The sequence below is a fragment of the Rana temporaria genome, chromosome 1, assembly GCF_905171775.1.
Source record: "Rana temporaria chromosome 1, aRanTem1.1, whole genome shotgun sequence".
NCBI classification, from domain to species: domain Eukaryota; kingdom Metazoa; phylum Chordata; class Amphibia; order Anura; family Ranidae; genus Rana; species Rana temporaria.
Window position 1 is genome coordinate 215,687,020 of NC_053489.1, and position 19,388 is coordinate 215,706,407.

The window sequence follows — 19,388 nt, forward strand, 5'->3', positions numbered from 1 at the left end:
ACGGAACGACGTGGCGAAGCCCTGCACAGTTGCATTTTTATAAAATTGTGACAGCAAGCAGGGGGAGAAGATCTGCTGCCCGCTGTCACATGGGGGGTGCAGGGGCCATCTGTAATCTGTTACATTTTGAAAATGTGTCTCTCGTTACAAAAGGTGAACTTGAGAACAGAACATAACCAGTTCAGCTCCAGAGCATTTTTTTTTTATTACATACATGTAAAAATACAATTTTTTTGGCAATAAAATTACATAACCCCCCCCGAACATTTACCGTGTATCTTTTCTGAAAGCAGAGGCCCTGTAAAATAAAGTGACGGATGCACATTTTTGTTTCACCTGATATTTGTGCAACTGTTTTAATAAACGCAAATATTCTGGAACAAAACCAAGCCATATAATACACATTTTTGGTTGAAAGATGAGGTTGCGTCGAGTAAATAACTAATATTCCATGTTTTAAAATTGCGTGAGCCTGCCAAAATCGTCAAACTATGTTGCCCAAAAATCGCCATAAGTGACACTTTAAAACAGGGCTCGACAAATTCCGGTCACCATGGCGACTAGAAATGGCATCCTGGCGACTTGACTTGAAGTCCCCAGGTCTTCCTTGTGTGAGCTGGCGCCATCTGGTGGTGGCCGTTGGTATTACAAGTTAAGAATTACAAGTTAAACAGCAATTCAAATGTAATTTTTCACTGCCATCTTCTTCCCTCTAATTAGAACCCCCAAACATTATATATATATTTTTATCCTAACACCCTAGAGAATAAAATGGCGATCGTTGCAATACTTTCTGTCACGCCGTATTTGCGCAGCGGTCTTACAAGCGCATTTTTTGGGGGAAAAAATTACACTTCTTTTTTTCTTTTTTTTTTATTACAAAATAAGACAAGTAAAGTTAACCCCATTTTTGTTTTTATATTATGAAAGATAATGTTGCGCTGAGTAAATTCATACCCAACATGTCACGCTTCAAAATTGCGTCCACTCGTGGAATGCCGACAAACTTTTACCCTTTAAAATCTTCATAGGCGACGTTTAAAAAAAATCTACAGGTTGCATGTTTTGAGTTAGAGTTCTAGGGCTAGAATTATTGCTCTCGCTCTACCAATCGCAGCGATACCTCAGTGTGGTTTGAACACCGTTTACATATGCGGGCGCTGCTCACGTATGTGTTTGCTTCTGCGCCCAAGCTCGTTGGGACGGGGTGCGATTTCTGGCTCCTAACTTTTTTAGCTGGCTCCTAGATTCCAAGAACATTTTTCAAACCCTGCTTTAAAAGCTGTTACAGCTCATCAATTTAGCGTTAACCAGAAGCTCTTGTGCTAGAATTATTGTCCTCACTCTGACATTCGCTGCGATATGTCACATATGGTGCGATTTTGGTTTACGTATGCACTCGGTGCATGCGTTCTTGTTTTGCTCCGATGTGCGGGGCAACCCCACCATGTAGCCAGCTGTGTGAAAGTGGTCGGTAGCTATGGAGCTGCTGCATCTTTCACTTGGAAGCCAGTCGCCGGCTCTACAAAATCCATACTACTGCTGAACTGGTTAAAGTGGTTGTAAACCCCATTCATGAAACTTGACCTAAGCATGTATATCTGTAGTCTTTACTTGTCTCTCGCCAAAGCTCTAAGTGACGTTTCTTTCTGGTGCTTCGTTCCTCTGTTATCAGCAGAGTCGCTTATGACAAGTTCTCCTACACATGAGATAACAGCTGCTGAAAAATTGTGGCGGAAGGGGGCTTTGAGGTAAATAAGGATGGAGCTGGTCTATTAAGAATACAGCTCTACATGTTCCTTCCTTCCTCTGCCTATGTGGAGGAGGTGTGTGTGCCTTTCCTCCAATCAGTTCTCACACAGTGTAAACCTTAACTCCCCACCCACTGCTGGAAGAAAGATTTCTAGCACGATCCGCACTTTCCAAAGAGTATAGGAAGGGAACGACAGCAGATATATACATGGAAAACGTATGTAGGGAGATTTGTTTTAATCTCTGTGTATCACGGCGGCATCGGCTGGTTCCATAGAAACCGGCTGACATTTGGACTCGGGTGTACTGCAGTTGGTCCGACAGAAGCTGGCTGAACGAGGTACAGCTCAGCATAGTAACCAATCAACTTTGTGTGTGTGTGTTTTTGTGTCCCAAGCTTACTTGATCAAGCCACAGTCAGAAGCTGATTGGCTACCATGCACAGCTGCACCCGATTTTGCAGTTGGATAGCATTCACAAAAATGATTGCTTACTCAGATAATCATTGTAATAAACAATCGTTGATAGTGGAACAAGAAAATCCTGATCACCCCACCAGAGCAGTAGAGTCACTATGGTGACACTACTGCTCTGGTCACAAAACAATGTTTACTACTTTTTTTTTTTTTTGGCTGGGAGACTGCGCCGTGGTGCCGTCCCTCTGACGTTCAGCCCCCTCTTCCTTCCTCTACAGCTGGGCCAGTTAGCAAGCTGAAACCCATCAGAGTTAATCCTCTTATATTATACAGGTTACAGACACGAATGTATTTGCATAACTTGTGACATAACTCCAAAACAAAATTCTCACCTTCTGTATTAAAATAAAGATGGTGTTATGAAGTTAACAGTCAGATTTCTATAAAAACATGTCATTGTTGTGCAGGCCTGAATGAGAAATGTAAGGGCATATTTCCCATTGTATATACAATGTAGTTGGTGGAGGTTGAGTGAAACCTCTCTCCGGTTGCTTTGCCTTCTGTTATCAACACTTTGTCACTAATCTGAAACAAGCGTGTGCCACGTTAAAGTCCAGTCATTTTATTTTCATACTTCAGTGATTCAGAAATTGCTAGAACCACTGTACTCGCGTAAAAGCCAACCATAATATAGGCGGGCAGCTATGTTATGTTGCTTTCCTAAGTCAGATCTCGTTTTACAGGTTCTGGCATTTTAAGGCTTGTGTAAAAAAAAGTGAGGTTTTGGCTAGTAAGAGTTTCAGGCCTTCACTATGTTACACGCTGATGCTCTGTCCGTGTTTTTTGAACCTCCTACATTGTCTTTCTCTAGTAAATAAATTGATAAGCTGCACCTTTGTGTGAGATCCTGACTCTTGCACAGTCTTCCATATAAAGCCTGATCTGATAACCTTCATTCCTGATGAGCTTTAGAAGTACACAGGCTTCAGATGACCCTTTTACACAGTACTGTAACTCTGTGCTTGCTAATATGAACCCGAAACTTCCACATTTTTCGCCCTACTAGGAAACCAGATGCTCCTATGTTGGCTAATTTTTTTATTTTTAATACAAATTCAATTTTAGGAGAGCTTATTTTTATTGGAGAAATACGTGTGATGCTTTACAGCTGAACTTTTAAAATGTAACATGTACCCGTATTTATCGGCGTATAACACGCACCCTAACTTTAAGATGGAAGTTTCAGGAAAAAAACTTTCCACAGCCCCCTGCGTATAACACGCAGGCACAGTTTACCCTCTATTTTCAGGGTAAAAAAGTGAGTGTTATACGCCAATAAATACAGTAAACAGTCTGTTATATTTACACATACTGTATTTAACCACATAAGCTTTATGTGTTGAAAATAACTGTTGGGTGTAACAAGATGTCCGTTTGCCCCCTTCTCACTATGATTACTGTGTGGGGTGGAGCAAGATGGCGGTGCCGAAACGTCACTTCCTACGAGACAGCTGCCGCCGGGTGTACCAAGATGGCCGCCGCTCCAGAGCTAGGCCGAAGCCGGGGACTTTCCTATGGCCGCACCCAAAAATCCCGGTCATCCGTCCTGGAGATCGCGCGGGGGGGGGTGAATGAATCGAGATCGCGATTTTCTTACGATTAATCGTGTCGCTCTAACGAGTACCAATACTTTTCCTCAAGTATTTGCCGATACCAATTACTAATACATATTTTTAGGCTAGGTTCACATATATGCAATGTAAAATCGCACTGTTGTGCGATTTAGCCACGCGATTCACATGCAGCTGTATATGAATACCAGTCGTTTTATGTGATTTTTACAGCAGCGTTTTTGGCTGGCTTGCTCTGTGTGCTGAGGGTATCGGGAGAGAGAGAATTCTGTCGGTTACTGCCAGAAAGATGTGTGAAGCCACCAATCAACACACATTAGCAGGGAGCTGTGTTGAGGGATGCATCGTGGGACGCACCGCCATAGGCCACCGAAAGACAGACACCACCATCCAACAACAGCTCCGCTGATCCATGAAAAGCTTCACTGAAAAGGCCAGTGGAAGCACCACCAGAAGGAACACAAACATTCCTGGCAGGCTCTCTCTCTTCTCTGCCACATTGCACCTTCTGCCTCCCCCAGGAAGTCGGTGCAAAAGCCAAATTTAAAGCAAAAAGGCCTTGCTTTCTCAATGGTCCCATTCTAATCTATAGAGTGCAATTTCAAATCGCAGCCCTGCTTTTGACTTTTTTTTTTTTTTCCCTTTTAAGTCATTGGTTATTGATGAGTGTAGTAACAGGGCTCATTCAACCCATATCTGTTGACTTGTAGTAATCGGTACAGGGTGTTGTGCTGTAACTTGTTACTTGAGTGCTTTGTGTTTCTGACCTAGAACAAGAGTGCAAATTGAAACCTCAGATTACTTAGATTACTAGAAACTACTGAACAGCCAGAAACTAGCATTCTTAGGTCAACAATATCAGCCGTATTTATCTTATGGTTGGTTAAAGCAGAACTATAAGTGAAACTTTTTTTTTTTTTTTTTTTTTCTATTTTAGATAGAGTAAGCGTAACACCTGTCAATTTTATTTTTTGCCATCTGTGTCCCTGGTTTGTTTGTTTTGTGTGTTGTTTTTTTTTTTTTTTATTATTATTGTTGCGCAAATACTGTGTGAGATAAGAAGTTGCAATGACCGCCATTTTATTCCCTAGGGTGTAAAAATGATGATTTTTTTACATGTAGGAGAGGAGTGCCAAATAGACCCAGTATGGAACTGGTTAATATGTGGTTTTATACTAAGCTGTCTTTTTTTCTTTCTTTTTTCTCAAAAGGGCGTATTCCCTGGTGGACTCTAGTCAAGTCTCTACGTTTCTGATATCAATCCTTCTTATAGTCTATGGCAGTTTCAGGTGAGTACCATCATAGATATTCTGATCCAGAAATTAAAGGCTAATACATCTTAATTCCTTGGAACATATGATACTACAGTGTGTGGCAGCTCAGTTTTTAAACCCATTACACATATACCGTATTTATCGGCGTATACCGCACACTATTTTGCCCTGAAAATCAGGGCAAAATCGTGGGTGCGCGATATACGCCGATACCCGCCACGAGTTTGAATACTGCGCCGGCATATACCGAGCGCAGTACACTTGTGAATCTTCGGGCAGTCTCGGCGCCTCCCGCACTGACGTCCTGTACGTACAGGACGTCAGCGCGACAGTTGCCGAGCCTGCTCGAAGATTCACGAGTGTACTGCGCTCAGTATATGCCGGCGCAGTATTCAAACTCGCCGCAGAGGGACGCCGGACCCGCCGCAGAGGGACGCCGGACCCGCCGCAGAGGGACGCCGGACCCGCCGCGGCCACCGCGCAAGACACCAAAACTGTAAGTACAAAAAAACTTTTTTTCCACAGGATTGGGGGCCACTTTAGGGGTGCGCGGTATACGCAGGAGCGCGTTATACCGCGATAAATACGGTAATTACAAAAGCAGCCTGCAGTTCCTAGACACCCGAGGAAAATGGGATGCATGTGCTCCCAGCCTAAGGGCCCTTTCACACGGGGCGGATCAGTAATGATCCGCCTCCGTGTGTCCGTAAGCCCAGCGGGGATCGCTCCGTATATCCCCTCTGAGCCAGCGGATGACAGGGCGGTCCCTGCACACTGTGCAGGGAACGCCCTGTCTTTTCTCCGCTCTCCCCGATGGGGGATCAGATGAACACGGACTGTGTGTCCGTGTTCATCCGATCCGCAGACGGAAGAAAAAATAGGGTTTTCTTCCGTCCGCAAAATCGGATCTTTGCGGAGGTGGGTGATTACGGGTGTCAGCGGACGTTTATCCGCTGACACCCGCAATCACACAGGGACCAATGTATGTTTCTTTTTCATCCGCACACAGATGGATAAAAAAAGGACATATGGTCTGCACATGTGAAAGGGGCCTAAGTGAATAGCACCAGATAAAGTATGTTGACCCCGACCTTTAACTCTAACCCTGACATGGATCAAACCCCAGTTTGGCTATTCTTTCCTGTCTTCGGCAGGCTGTACACTGACTGATCACTGAGGGCCAACCAGCGGCTATTGCAGCGATCAGGTACTGGGTCTTCTAGTTCCTGATCATTGGTATGAATCCTTGGGCTCCTGGTGAGATCTCGCTCTCTGTGAAGCGTGCTACCAGCTCAAACACAGATTTGCATATATATTCAGCCCCACAGAAGATCCACTTCCTGTCAGTGAGGTCACTGACAGGAAGGGATTAATATTCCTTAAATTTTTTATAAAAAAAGTAAGTCTCTAATTGTGTCATTTGATTATTCTATGCATGATGCACACCATTTATTTTCCACCCAAAACAATGCCTATAAATGGAGGTTTTACTGGCTTCATGCTGCAGCAAATGTGAAACCAAAATCAGATATTGGTAAAAAAAACTTCACTAATGTAACTGCTTCAAAGTATATTATAACAACATTGAAATGTAATGCTAGAATGTCTAAAGTGTATGTTACTATAACTGTATTTTGTAAGGCAAATGTTATTTCCCTCTTTCAGTACATCTTCTTTATATATGTTTATCCTTTCTCTCTATTCCTTAAGGTCTCTTAATATGGACTTTGAAAATCAAGACAAGGAGAAGGACAGTGGTGGCTCTCCAGGAACGTTTAGTGGGAACAGCGCCAATAATAGTAAGAAATAACTAAAACATTTTACAGAGTTTCCTTTAGGATAATTGCATGGCACGTGGTCGCCTAGGGCCACATAATGTAAAATTTGAGGTGTATTTTCCTGTCCCTGAGACACAAATTTGTGTCCTGGGTTTTAAGTCTGTTATGCAGGAGTGGGTTCACGCAAGTACGTTGGCGTATACCAGCATACAAGTGGCTCCCAGGTGGGAAAATACACCCACACTTTCATAGGACACTGCATAAGTATTTAAATAAAGATCTCCCACCACTATTCAGTAAGTACAGGATTTAATTGCATTCTAGCAGAACTTTAGTGCTTTATCTCCCATTAGGCTCCTAGTATTTTCTGAAATGTTGTATAAGTGTTGTGCTTGCCCATGCAGCATTCAATGAACAGCAGACAGACAAGGCCAGTATTCTCTATGTACAGCTGTGGACAAATTTGTTGGTACCCTGCCACAAAAAGGAACAACCCACAGTTTTCTCTGAAACAGCTTGAAACTGATAATATAATTGCCATCCATCATTGTATCCTCCTAAAAAAAAAAAAAAAAATAAGTAAAAATGGCATGGACAAAAAAGATGGGACCATTAACCTAATTTATTTTGTTGGAAAGCCTTTAGAGGCAATCATTGCAAACATGGCAACTAGCAGTTTGGCCCACTCTTCTTGGACAAACGGCTCCAACTGTCTCAGGTTTGAAGGGTGTTAATAGGTTACAGATCAGGGCTTATAGAAGGCCATTTATGTATACATCAGTGTTTTGATTCTTAGACATTCTTGGGGGCTTTTTGCTATGTGTTTTGGGTAATTCTTTTGTTCGAGTACCCATGACCTGTGATAGCTTTCTGTCCCTGCTCCAAAATTCCTTGATAGTCCTAAGATTTTGTTGTGCCCTGCACAGATTCAAGACTTCCAGTGACAGACGCAGCAAAGCAGTCCCAAAACATACCTGAGCCACCTTTATGTTTTGCAATAGGTACAGTGTTCTTTTCTTTGAAAGCTTCAAACTTAGAGCTGATGACACCGGTTGTTTTGTGTTTTGTCTTTTTATTGTTTCTTGGTTGCACAGACAATGTTTATGTATGTACTGAGATCTATTCTGTATGCGTACACGCAAGTGTTACTTTTCAATAGGACCTCATGCATGCTGGATGTTTTTAACCCTCCTGCTAGGTATGTCCTGGCGTTCTTTGTTTTCTGTTTCTAAACGCTCCTGCATGTTGGCCTCTGTTTTCTTGCACACATAAGCATTTAGAGGCAGAGGACAAAAAGCACTGCCAGCCCACCCAGGAGCAGCAGTGTTTTGGCAGAAAAAAAACGCTTGACTCGTGTACACACGTGTTAACAGTAGGATTTTCTAGCACTTCAGCGTGAATTCATTTCAACGGACAGAATAAATTGTTATTCCGGCCAAAGAAATTGAAGCTCAATCGCTTGATGTGCCTAAACCAGGGTGGATAAAAATCAATGATTTCTTTAAAAAAAAAAAAAAAAAATGTATTTATTTATATATATATATATATATATATATATATATATATATATATATATATATATATATATATATATATATATATATATATATATATATAAAATTTATTTTAATAAAATTCTTTTGAAGTACAAATCTATCGAGTTTTTTTTTTTTCTAATTAAAATCCATTAAAGCGGGGGTTCACCCGTACATAACACTTTTTCCCCTTAGATGGATGCTCGTTTTGTCTAGGGGAATCGGCTAGTTGTTTTAAAATATGAGCTGTACTTACCGTTTACGAGATGCATCTTCTCCGTCGCTTCCGGGTATGGGCTGCGGGAATGGGCGTTCCTATTTTGATTGACAGTCTTCCGAGAGGCTTCCGACGGTCGCATCCATCGCGTCACTAGTAGCCGAAAGAAGCCGAACGTCGGTGCGCAGTATAGAGCCGCACCGACGTTCGGCTTCTTTCGGCTACTAGTGACGCGATGGATGCGACCGTCGGAAGCCTCTCGGAAGACTGTCAATCAAGAAGGAACGCCCGCTACCGAAGACCCATACCGGGAAGCGACGGAGAAGATGCATCTCGAAAACGGTAAGTACGGATCATATTTTAAAACAATTAGCCGATTCCCCTAGACAAAACGAGCATTCATCTAAGGGGAAAAAAAATTTATGGGTGAACTCCCGCTTTAATAATTTAGGTTATTCAGCATGAGACTGTGTACATTTTTTAAAAATACATTTTTGTTAAACTCATTCAATGAATCCAAGCTAACATGCACTGCATTCACACAATTTCACAGTAACCATGAGATGAAACAAAATTCAGGAATATTCCTTTATCCCATTGTTTTGCAAAATGATGTACACTGCAAACTGTGATTGAATCGGTTCTGATATCGCTGTTTTACTAACCTGACAGCTTATTATTCTAAATAGGAAACTTTCATTTTGTTTGCAAATACTAAAGATTCTACGATCAAGAATAAGACCTTACATTTAATTTTCAATATAATCATACAAAGGCAACGTCTTTCCATAAGAAATACGTTTTTCAATCAGGTTCACGTAATAATGAACCATTACATTTTGAGGAAAAAGACCTTACATTTAAAGGGTACCTGTCATTTCAGATCCATCATGGCAGCGCCTGTTAGCGGGCATCCACTCACCTGCTGCCGCCACGTCCCTCACCTTATGTCACCAGCCATCCCATTAAAGTGAATGTGACTGTTGGTGAGTTAACAGCAGGTCAGAGGATGAGCCGCTGCGTGGCAGATGACAGTTGATCTTTAAAAATTATGATTTAAAATGAAATCGACCCTTTTTACTAGGGATTTAAATCAAATCCACCCTGGCCTAAACGCTTTACATTTACAGCATCAAATCTTTTTATTACCAAAACGCTGCTGGCAGGAGAAAAGGTGTCTACGAGAAATGGCCAAATCATCCAGCGTGCACGAGGACTAAAAAACAGCTGATGTGATTTGCCAATAAGCTCCAGTTTGTCTCATCCCAAATGACATTCTCTCAAAAGAACTGTGGCTTCTCAATATGCATTTTTATCAAATTCAAGGTTGGCCCAACAGCTTACTGCCACTCAAAAAGGGATGGATGGCGTGAACAGACGCCAATGTACCTTGGAGTTCAACTTGTATCTCTTTGGAAGTTTTCCTTGGCGCTTTGTCTGTCATTCTCATTATTCTTATTTTCAATGAGGGGTACATTTTCCTCTTTCAGCCACGTCCAGGGAGGTTGGCTACACTCCCATGGACTTATTACGGTCATATAGCTTTTACCATTGACATGTTGGTCTGTAGTTTTAGTCCTTTCTCCTTTCTCTGGTCCATGTTCAGTGTGGTGCACACAATAATGCCAAACAGCAGGTTGACCACCTTTCTCCATTTAAGAAGGCTGAAGATCTATGTGACAATTACAGAAAACTGTGATCCAGTCATTTATAATAGTTTTTAGGGGTACCAACAAATCTGTCTTGGCAATTTCAGAATATTTCCTTGCTTAATTCTGACATAAAGCATGCAGGTATACATAAGACAGTTGCTTTTAATTTCATTTCCTTTCAGAAAGAATCAAGTATCGTTTAAATTTGCTGTAAAGGTACCAACAACATTTTCAATGGCTGTAGGTGCTCTGCATTTGTGATTTTTTTACTGGACTCCGGAAGCATTTCAGGGAGAATTGGGCATATTGGGTTACTTTTGTTTCTGAAGACTTGCGTGCCCAGCTAGCTGTTCAAACAGTATGAGCCACAGACCTGGACCAAGCGTGCTGTAAACAAATGACCAAAAAATAAAACTTCGGGATTACTATATATGTTCTGGGCCAGAGACCCAAAGTCCCTAAAGCATTAGCGTGATCGCCAGGCACCAACATTCTCAAAGGAAAAGTCGGCCATGGCAGCCGCTATACTTATGAGTTGCTTTAACAAAAGAAAAAAACTTGGGAGGGGGTGAAAGGTTTGCAATAATGATTATAGCAAACCGTCTTCTTGCCTATGACTGTATACATTTATTCTGTAAATGGAGACATCACCATGGCAGTTTTTCAGTCATTTTTTTTAAATGGGCTACATAGTCCTTGTGTTTTTGGAGATTCTGTCCTTATGGAAGAATTGAGCTGCGTTATGATTTGGAAGAAGCAACATTAAAATGTGTATTTCTGACATGCAATTATGCCTTTGCAGGTATCCAGACTATTGACTCCACTCAGGCATTGTTCCTTCCTATTGGAGCCTCAGTGTCTCTTCTGGTTATGTTTTTCTTCTTTGACTCAGTTCAGGTGGTTTTCACTATTTGCACTGCAGGTGAGTGTGGTGTTTTTTTCTATCATGGTGGTCATTAAGGGGTTGGCCTTTGTATCAAAGTAATGGTCAGTTTCTAATCCTTTAATTTTCTCTTTCAGTTCTTGCAACAATAGCTTTTGCTTTTCTGTTGCTCCCTATGTGCCAGTATTTAACCAGACCCTGCTCTACTCAGAACAAGTGAGTATACACTAGTTGGTCATGCACAGCGAGATGTTTCAAAATGTAATTGAAGGTGCCCGTTTCCTCTGTGTGGCTGTTAATGGGGGGGGGGGGGGCAACCAAGGAATACTGGAGGTATTGGCTATGAAAACTGAAAGCGGTAGTAAACCCGCTGAACTTTTTTTTTTTTTTTTGTAACCCTGTAAAGTAAAAGGCTTAATGAGCTAGTATGCAACGCGTTGGTAACTTACCTGGTCCACGCTGAGGTAGCCGACATGTTGCCTTGGCGTGTCTTCTGGGTATCGCGGCTCCAGCACTCTGAGTGGCTGTAGCCAGGATGTTGTCAGTCCCGCGTGTGCGCGCGCGGGAGACTTCTTTCTGGCAAGGTCCGGTGGCTGCCGCGCCTTAAGCCGAAAATCCCCTGTGCGCATACGCCGCTGCATTCAGCGGCTCATTGTGAGGGGAATATCTTCTAAACTGTAAAGGTTTGGGAGATTTTTTTTTTTTACCTACAGGTAAGCCTTATTATAGTCTTAACCTGTAGGTAAAAGTTACAAAATTGCCTATACAACCGCTTGAAGGAAAGACTAGTCCTGTAATGCAACAGTTGTCCTTGGCAACCGATAAGTTCATTCTTTGGGGGGGGGAATAAAAAATGATTATGTGCAATAGTTTTATTCTTTCCTGTGGATGTAGTTTTAGGTTTCATAGATCTGCCCCTATTTACCATATTTCTCAATAACTATTGCATTATTTATTTAAAGTTAAACTCTGGGAGAGGCCACAGCTTCTCTAAGAGTGTTTTGTTAGAAATCTATAGGAGACTACAAAGATGGTTTGGTTAACCCATCGGTCTGACCTAGAAAGTTACATATATTGTGTGCCAATTTGCTGATCAGTTATTTAGTAAATGTTATTATTTTGCTTTCTGTGTTTTAAAATTTGATTTAAGAAAAACATGAAAATTGTGCATCTGTAGCCAAAACTTTAGTTTCAAGGGAAGGATTATAACCTCTGCCTGGTTATGTTTTGCTGTTTTTTATACGATTTGTGAAAATTTCCCTCCACTTCCTGACCCGAGGACGCAACAGGAAGTTAAGAGTAAGTCTCCCAAAATGAGGAGGCGGTTGTTCTCGGTACAGGTGTCCCCCATTGGAATACTTCCCCTAATCTTTTTTTCTAGGGATAACCTCAAAAATTTGGGATTTCCCTCCTTTCTCTGTGAAAATTATCACCAGTACAAATACAGTGCAGAATCTCACATATGGGGACATAGCAATAAAATGTGACATGGAGTTTAATCAAGCCTTTCTCAACCTTTGTACCCCAGAGGTAAATCATTTTTATGGCCTGAGGATCCTTGCTAAAGATTATACCTACAGCTCACAGTACATTTTAAATGATCTGTAAGTTGTACAAAGTCTAAGGAATTGCCAGACATACTTGACATCCAGGGGAGATCATTTTAACACCCACATGCTGCAGAGAACAAAATGATTTTCTGTAGTAACCGTGACCTAGAAAAGGAATGAATATAGTGACAATTGGGGTGGTCTCTAACGTTGGTGGTCAGTGTAGATGTGACCTCTTACATGGGTAATCGCTGGAGTCTAACCCTTCACTCTGTATCCAAAACAGACGTTTTCCCCAGACATACACTTTAAGTTCCTGAGATTTTATGACTTTTAAAATGCAGCAAAACTCCCCCCCCCCCCCCCCTTTTAAATATCCTGATAGAGGAAGAATGGTGGGTTTGGGTTTTCTTTTTTTTTTTTTTTCTGGGCACATCTTAATGTGATCATACCAATACCTGTGCTAAATGTAGTCTTTAGTTCAGGATAGTTTAATAAGTTAGCCTAGAGCAGGGATATGCAATTAGCGGACCTCCAGCTGTTGTAGAACTACAATTCCCATGAGGCTTAGCAAGGCTGACAGCCACAAGCATGACACCCAGAGACAGAGGCATGATGGGACTTGTAGTTTTGTAACAGCTGGAGGTCCGCTAATTGCATATCCCTGGTCTAGAGCAACACACTGGCAGTTAAATTGGTGATTGACATCACCAATGACAGAATTAACTTCTTGTTGACAACTATGCTGACTTCAGTATGCTACCACTTGGTGTCTGCCAAAAAAAAAAAGCTATATTTCTCATCACCGTAACCTTATTTACTGCAGTTCTAAGTGTATTGCCATTTTTTTCTTGTAGGATATCATTTGGGTGCTGCGGTCGGTTTACAGTTGCAGAACTGCTCTCCTTTTCACTCTCTGTACTGCTAGTTCTTATTTGGGTGCTGACAGGCCATTGGCTGCTCATGGATGGTAAGTGATAAGCTTGGGCTACCAGACAACCGATACCACTTTGTATTTTGTTTTATGCAAATGTCTCAGAATTGTTCTTTACTACCTAATGCAGTTTGAGGTAGGTTATATATTTAGAAAGCAGTACAGACTTATTTAAATATACCTATGTGTATGGTTTATATGTTTGTGAAATGTTCAGTGACTACTACCCTCGTCTAAATTCGCTTTTTGTTTTTTTGGACATTGTATTTGTTGAACTGAAAACTGTTATCTGTTCTTTCAGCCCTTGCCATGGGACTCTGTGTGGCAATGATTGCCTTTGTTCGCCTGCCTAGCCTGAAAGTGTCCTGTCTGCTCCTTTCAGGGTTGCTTATATACGATGTATTTTGGGTGAGTAGAGATGATGCTTTTTTTTTTTTTTTATTTTTTTTTTTTTGTAAATTCCTAAAAAATCTTGAGTACAGTGAGGTGAAAAGTCTTTGCTTCCCTGTTGATTTGACATGTTTGCCCACCGACAAAGAAATTATCAGTCTTTAATTTTAATGTTAGGCTTATTTTAACAGTGAGAGACAGAATAACGGCAAAAATATACAGAAAAATAAATTTCAAAAAGTTATAAATTGATTTGCATTTTAATGAATGGAATAAGTATTTGACCAAAACATGTCTTAATACTTGGTGGAGAAACCCTTGTTGGCAATCACAAGGGTTCAGACATTTCTTGTAGTTGGTCACCAGATTTGCAAAAATCTCAGGAAGGATTTTGTCCCACTCCTTTTTGCAGATCCTCCAAGTCTTTAAGGTTTCAAGGCTGACATTTGGTAGCTGAAACCTTTTAGCTCCCTCCACATATTTTCTGTAGGATGAAGGTCAGGACCCGGCTAGGCCACTCCAGTACCTTAATGGGCTTCTTCTTAAGCCACACTTTTTTTTGCCTTGGCTGTAGGGGTGTAACGGATCGTCACCGATCCGTGATCCGAACGGGCCCCCCCCCTTTCGGATCGGCACACCCCGCGATCCGCGGAGCGCTCCGGAGCCTAGGCCTAGGAAAGTCCCCGGCTTCGGCCTAGCTCCGGAGCGGCGGCCAGTCTGCTTGCCAGAGCCCAGCGTGACACGCCTCCCCGCCTCCCCGGGGAGGCGTGTCACGCTGTGCACTGGGCTCTAGCAAGCTGAATGGGAATGTTAGCAGTGAAGCACTGGTGTGAGAGGAGGGGGGGGAAAGGGGGAAAAAAGAGCACAATAGCAATTCACAGGGGTGGATTAAAGAGGAAGCAGGTGAGGCTGTTTGGGACTTAAAGTACAATCTTGATGTTTTTACAGCAAAAAAAAAAAAAAAATATATATATATATATATATATATATATATATATATATATATATTTTGCTGTAAAAAACATCAAGATTGTACTTTAAGTCCCAAACAGCCTCACCTGCTTCCTCTTTAATCCACCCCTGTGAATTGCTATTGTGCTCTTTTTTCGGATCAGCAAAAAAAAAAAAAAAAAAGGTTCCTTTTTTTAATTGGTCCAAAAAAAAATATATATTATTTTATTATATAATATATATATATATATATATATATATATATATATATATATATATATATATATATATATATATATATATATATATATATATATATATATATATATATATATATATATATATATATATATATATATATATATATATATATATATATAAATTTTTTTTTTTTTTTTTTTTTTTTTTTGGACCAATGAAAAAACTGACCCTTTTTTTTTTTTTTGATCCGAAAATGATCCGATCCGTGACTCCTGATCCGAGGATCGATCCGATCCGTGAGTTTTTTGATCCGTTACACCCCTACTTGGCTGTGTGTTTTGGGTTATTGTCATGCTGGAATACCCATCCACAACCCATTTTCAATGCCCTGGCTGAGGGAAAGAGGGTTCTTGCCAAAGATTTGACAGTACATGGCCCCTTCCATCGTCCCTTTGATGCAGTGAAGTTGTCCTGCCCCCTTGGCTGAAAAACGCCCCAAAAGCATAATGTTTCCACCTCCATGTTTGACAGTGGGGATGGTGTTCTTGGAGTTAAAGGCAGTATTCCTTCCCCCAAACACTGAGAGTTGAGTTGGTGCCAAAGCGCTCCATTTTGGTCTTATCTGACTGCTACGCTTTCAATCAGTTCTTCTCTGAATCATTCAGATGTTCTTTAGCAAACTTCAGACGGACCTGTACATGTGCTTTCTTGAGCAAAGGGACCTCAAGGACGCTGCAGGATTTCAGGCCTTCACGGTGTAGTGTGTTACCAACTGTTTTCTTGGTGACTCTGGTCCCAGCTGACTTGAGATCATGGACAAGATTCTCCCGTGTAGTTCTGGGCTGATTCCTTACCGTTCTCGTGGTCATTTAACCTAGAAAAGGTGAGATCTTTTATGGAGCCCCAGACTGAGGGAAACCGTTAATTATAAAGGGAACAGGTTGGCGGAAGAGCAGAACTGATGGACAAAGCATCCACGCATGCATATTCTAGCTGAAAATGTTGATTGTGACAGAATATAACACTTAAATCTTTATATAATCTGTAGATGAAAACGATCTGTTTATTAGGGACCGCATAAACGAGAAGATTTATGATCCAACGTTAAGCGAATCGTTTTTCTTGCCATGTTCTTATCACTATGTATCTCCCGTGCAGGTCTTCTTCTCTGCCTATATATTTAATAGCAACGTGATGGTCAAAGTGGCAACTCAGCCTGCTGACAATCCTCTCGATGTATTATCAAGGAAGCTTCACCTTGGTCCCAATGTTGGAAGAGATGTACCTCGGTTATCACTGCCAGGGAAATTGGTATTCCCTAGGTAAGTGTAAAATGATTGAACTTCTGATTGCTTATAAACTGTATATCTTTATATATTTGGGCTTTTTGTAAACCAAGGCATGACTTTGTATCTTTTTAGCAAGTAACAGTTTGGTTATAATGCTGTAAGCTTTTAATGCTTTCATTCTAGTACATTTTATATATGTTCATGTTTTGTGCAGCTCCACAGGAAGCCACTTCTCTATGCTTGGGATCGGAGACATTGTGATGCCAGGCCTACTTCTGTGCTTTGTTCTGCGTTATGATAATTACAAAAAACAGGCAACCACTGACGCTTGTGGTGCACCAGGGGCCAATATTTCTGGGCGAATGCAGAGGGTCTCCTACTTCCATTGCACACTTATTGGGTACTTTGTGGGTAAGTAGGCAAATACAGAGCATGTCAAAATGTATTGTGACATTATATATATATATATATATATATATATATATATATATATATATATATATATATATATATATATATATATATATACACCTACTGTTCCGTGGTATTTTTGAAAGGCTTTTAACCAAACAAGAAAAGTTAGATTGTTTTCATAGGTACTATATATGTACATAGTGTATGTAACACATATTGTATATCTATATACTATTCACATATTTTACAGATTCCTTCATTTATAGTAGTGTTATCTCAGTGGCTGCTCTAATGTAGCTCTTATTTTTCCTAATAGGACTGTTAACGGCAACGGTGGCTTCACGCATTCACAGGGCAGCCCAGCCTGCTCTGCTGTATTTGGTTCCATTTACTTTATTACCGCTTCTCACTATGGCTTATTTAAAGGTAGGCACCACATTTATTACCAATTATTTGTGTGTTGTGATAGTCAATTTTATAATTTACAAGCTGAATGCAATAAAAAATATCTCAATTGTTCATGGGGTCCCCCCCTCTATGGTCTATTTACTTGTTTCAGAAATACATTTTTGTATATAATCTAAGACTATACTAAAAAAAGGGGGAAAAAGGAGAATTAAGATACTACACCATATAATGCTGTGAATGGGCTCCTAGGAAGTCTCTTGGATTGTTTGATTTGCTGTATTTTAGTATTTTTTCCCCCATAAGTACAAAGGACAGAGCAATGGCACACCTGTTTATCCATTTGCCATTTTACCACTCATCTATTCTACGGAATCCCTGTAGAATACATTGGTGGCAGTAGCAGCTATTTATCAAACACATTTTCAGTAAAAAATACACATTTTGGTGCAAACAAACAAAATATTATACCAAATTTAAATATAAAGAATGGATTTACTTAACCACTTCCCGCCCGGTCAATTGACGTCCGGGAAGTGGTTGTGAAATCCTGACTGGACTGGCCGCGATCGGTGATGCGGGGTGTCAGTCTGACACCCTGCATCTCCGATCTCGGTAAAGAGCCTCTGGCGGAGGCTCTTTACCACGTAATCAGCCGTGTCCAATCACTGCTGTTCACGATGTAAACAGGAAGAGCTCCTAATCAGTGCCGCCCTATCGGTGCCCATAATTGAAGAGGAAAACTTACTTATTTACAAACAAAATAAAAAATGTTTTTTTTCTAAAATGTCGGCCGTCTTTTTTTTTTAGTTGCGCAAAAAATAAAAATCGCAGAGGTGATCAAATACCGCCAAAAGAAAAAACTATTTGTGGGAACAAAATGATAAAAAATTCATTTGGGTACAGTGTAGCATGACCGCGCAATTGTCATTCAAATTGCGACAGTGCTGAAAATTGGCTTGGGCGGGAAGGTGCGTAAGCGCCTGGTATGGAAGTAGTTAAATGCATATTAAAATTGTGATTTTTACCAGTGCACGCAAACTATGGCACCCAAAAATCTTCACAGGTGGGTGATGTCACTTTTTTTTTTTTCGGTTGCTTGTAGTTTTTTTTTTTTTTTTTTTTAATACCTTTTCTGCCATTTTACCTTTTTATTGCTACAACAGTGCAGCTAGCAAGACTCTTGTGTGATAGTATGGGCAAGTGACTGCTCCTCTTTATAGGGACGTCAGAAGTGTAAGTTTAGCAGTTTTAATACAGTCCCAGGCTCTTCTGAGGAAGAAGTGAGCTTTAGGAACCACCATGGGCAGGGAGTGGCTGCACCTTCTGAGCCCCATAAGTGAGAGGTTTCAAAGCTGCTTTGGTCACTTTTACTTGAAAGCTGATAGCTAGGTCTAACATTTCATGACCAACTTCCTGCTGCATTAACTTTACCCCTTTGAATACCCAGGACATTTAAACGCAGCTTGGTAAACTAGAGGTCAATGATTTATAGATTAGGAGAACACTTCTAAGATGGGGTAGATTGCAAGTTTTTTCATATAGGTTGTAACCATGTCTACTGAGCACAGCAGACTGTCAATAGCAGCTCAAATGTGATGTTTACTAAATGGGATTCAGCTGAGATACGTATGCAGTCGTGTTTGCAATATCAAGTACCATTGGCCAGTATACTTTAGAGTGACAGTTCTGCCTTAAATCCCTGCACCTTACCCAATACCTTTTTTCACACTGCAGGGAGAACAGAATGAGCATTCTTTGCTCAGTCCATCAAAGGAAAACCAGAGGGTGCCGATCTAAGTGTAGCTTAAGACCTTAAGTAAAGATAGTTGGCAACTTGCACAGTCAGATATAAACCGCATGACATATGTCCGCTAAGAGCTTCATCTTTGTCATTTCCCGGGGCTGTGTTAATCCAGGCCAGTAAGCATGAAACGCTGCTGCAGACCTAGTTTGTCAAAACATTAGGAAGTATGGAGGTTCTGTGGAAGCAGGGAAGGGATAACTTAATGTTCTGGGAGATGCACAGGAGGCATGGCTATGTGTTTTGGATCTGCCATGCTTCAATCAATGGCGACTTTTGCAGATGAGAAGCAGGCTTGAGAAAAAACACAGT

The 19,388-nt window shown here is 40.9% G+C and overlaps 1 protein-coding gene across 2 annotated transcripts in view; it reads left to right on the forward strand.

Moving 5' to 3' along the window:
- The window catches only part of SPPL3 (signal peptide peptidase like 3), a 40,563-nt gene that overhangs the window by 20,416 nt on the left and 759 nt on the right, over positions 1 to 19,388 (forward strand). Inside the window, exons 2-11 of one of the 2 annotated variants that reach the window (XM_040350010.1) lie at positions 5,011 to 5,088; positions 6,784 to 6,872; positions 7,778 to 7,852; positions 11,058 to 11,177; positions 11,276 to 11,354; positions 13,546 to 13,658; positions 13,924 to 14,030; positions 16,323 to 16,486; positions 16,668 to 16,864; positions 17,184 to 17,293. In XM_040350010.1, coding sequence (XP_040205944.1) covers positions 5,011 to 5,088; positions 6,784 to 6,872; positions 7,778 to 7,852; positions 11,058 to 11,177; positions 11,276 to 11,354; positions 13,546 to 13,658; positions 13,924 to 14,030; positions 16,323 to 16,486; positions 16,668 to 16,864; positions 17,184 to 17,293 — 1,132 coding nt within the window. The remainder of the gene's footprint in view (positions 1 to 5,010; positions 5,089 to 6,783; positions 6,873 to 7,777; positions 7,853 to 11,057; positions 11,178 to 11,275; positions 11,355 to 13,545; positions 13,659 to 13,923; positions 14,031 to 16,322; positions 16,487 to 16,667; positions 16,865 to 17,183; positions 17,294 to 19,388) is intronic. The other variant, XM_040350018.1, reaches the window with a different exon arrangement.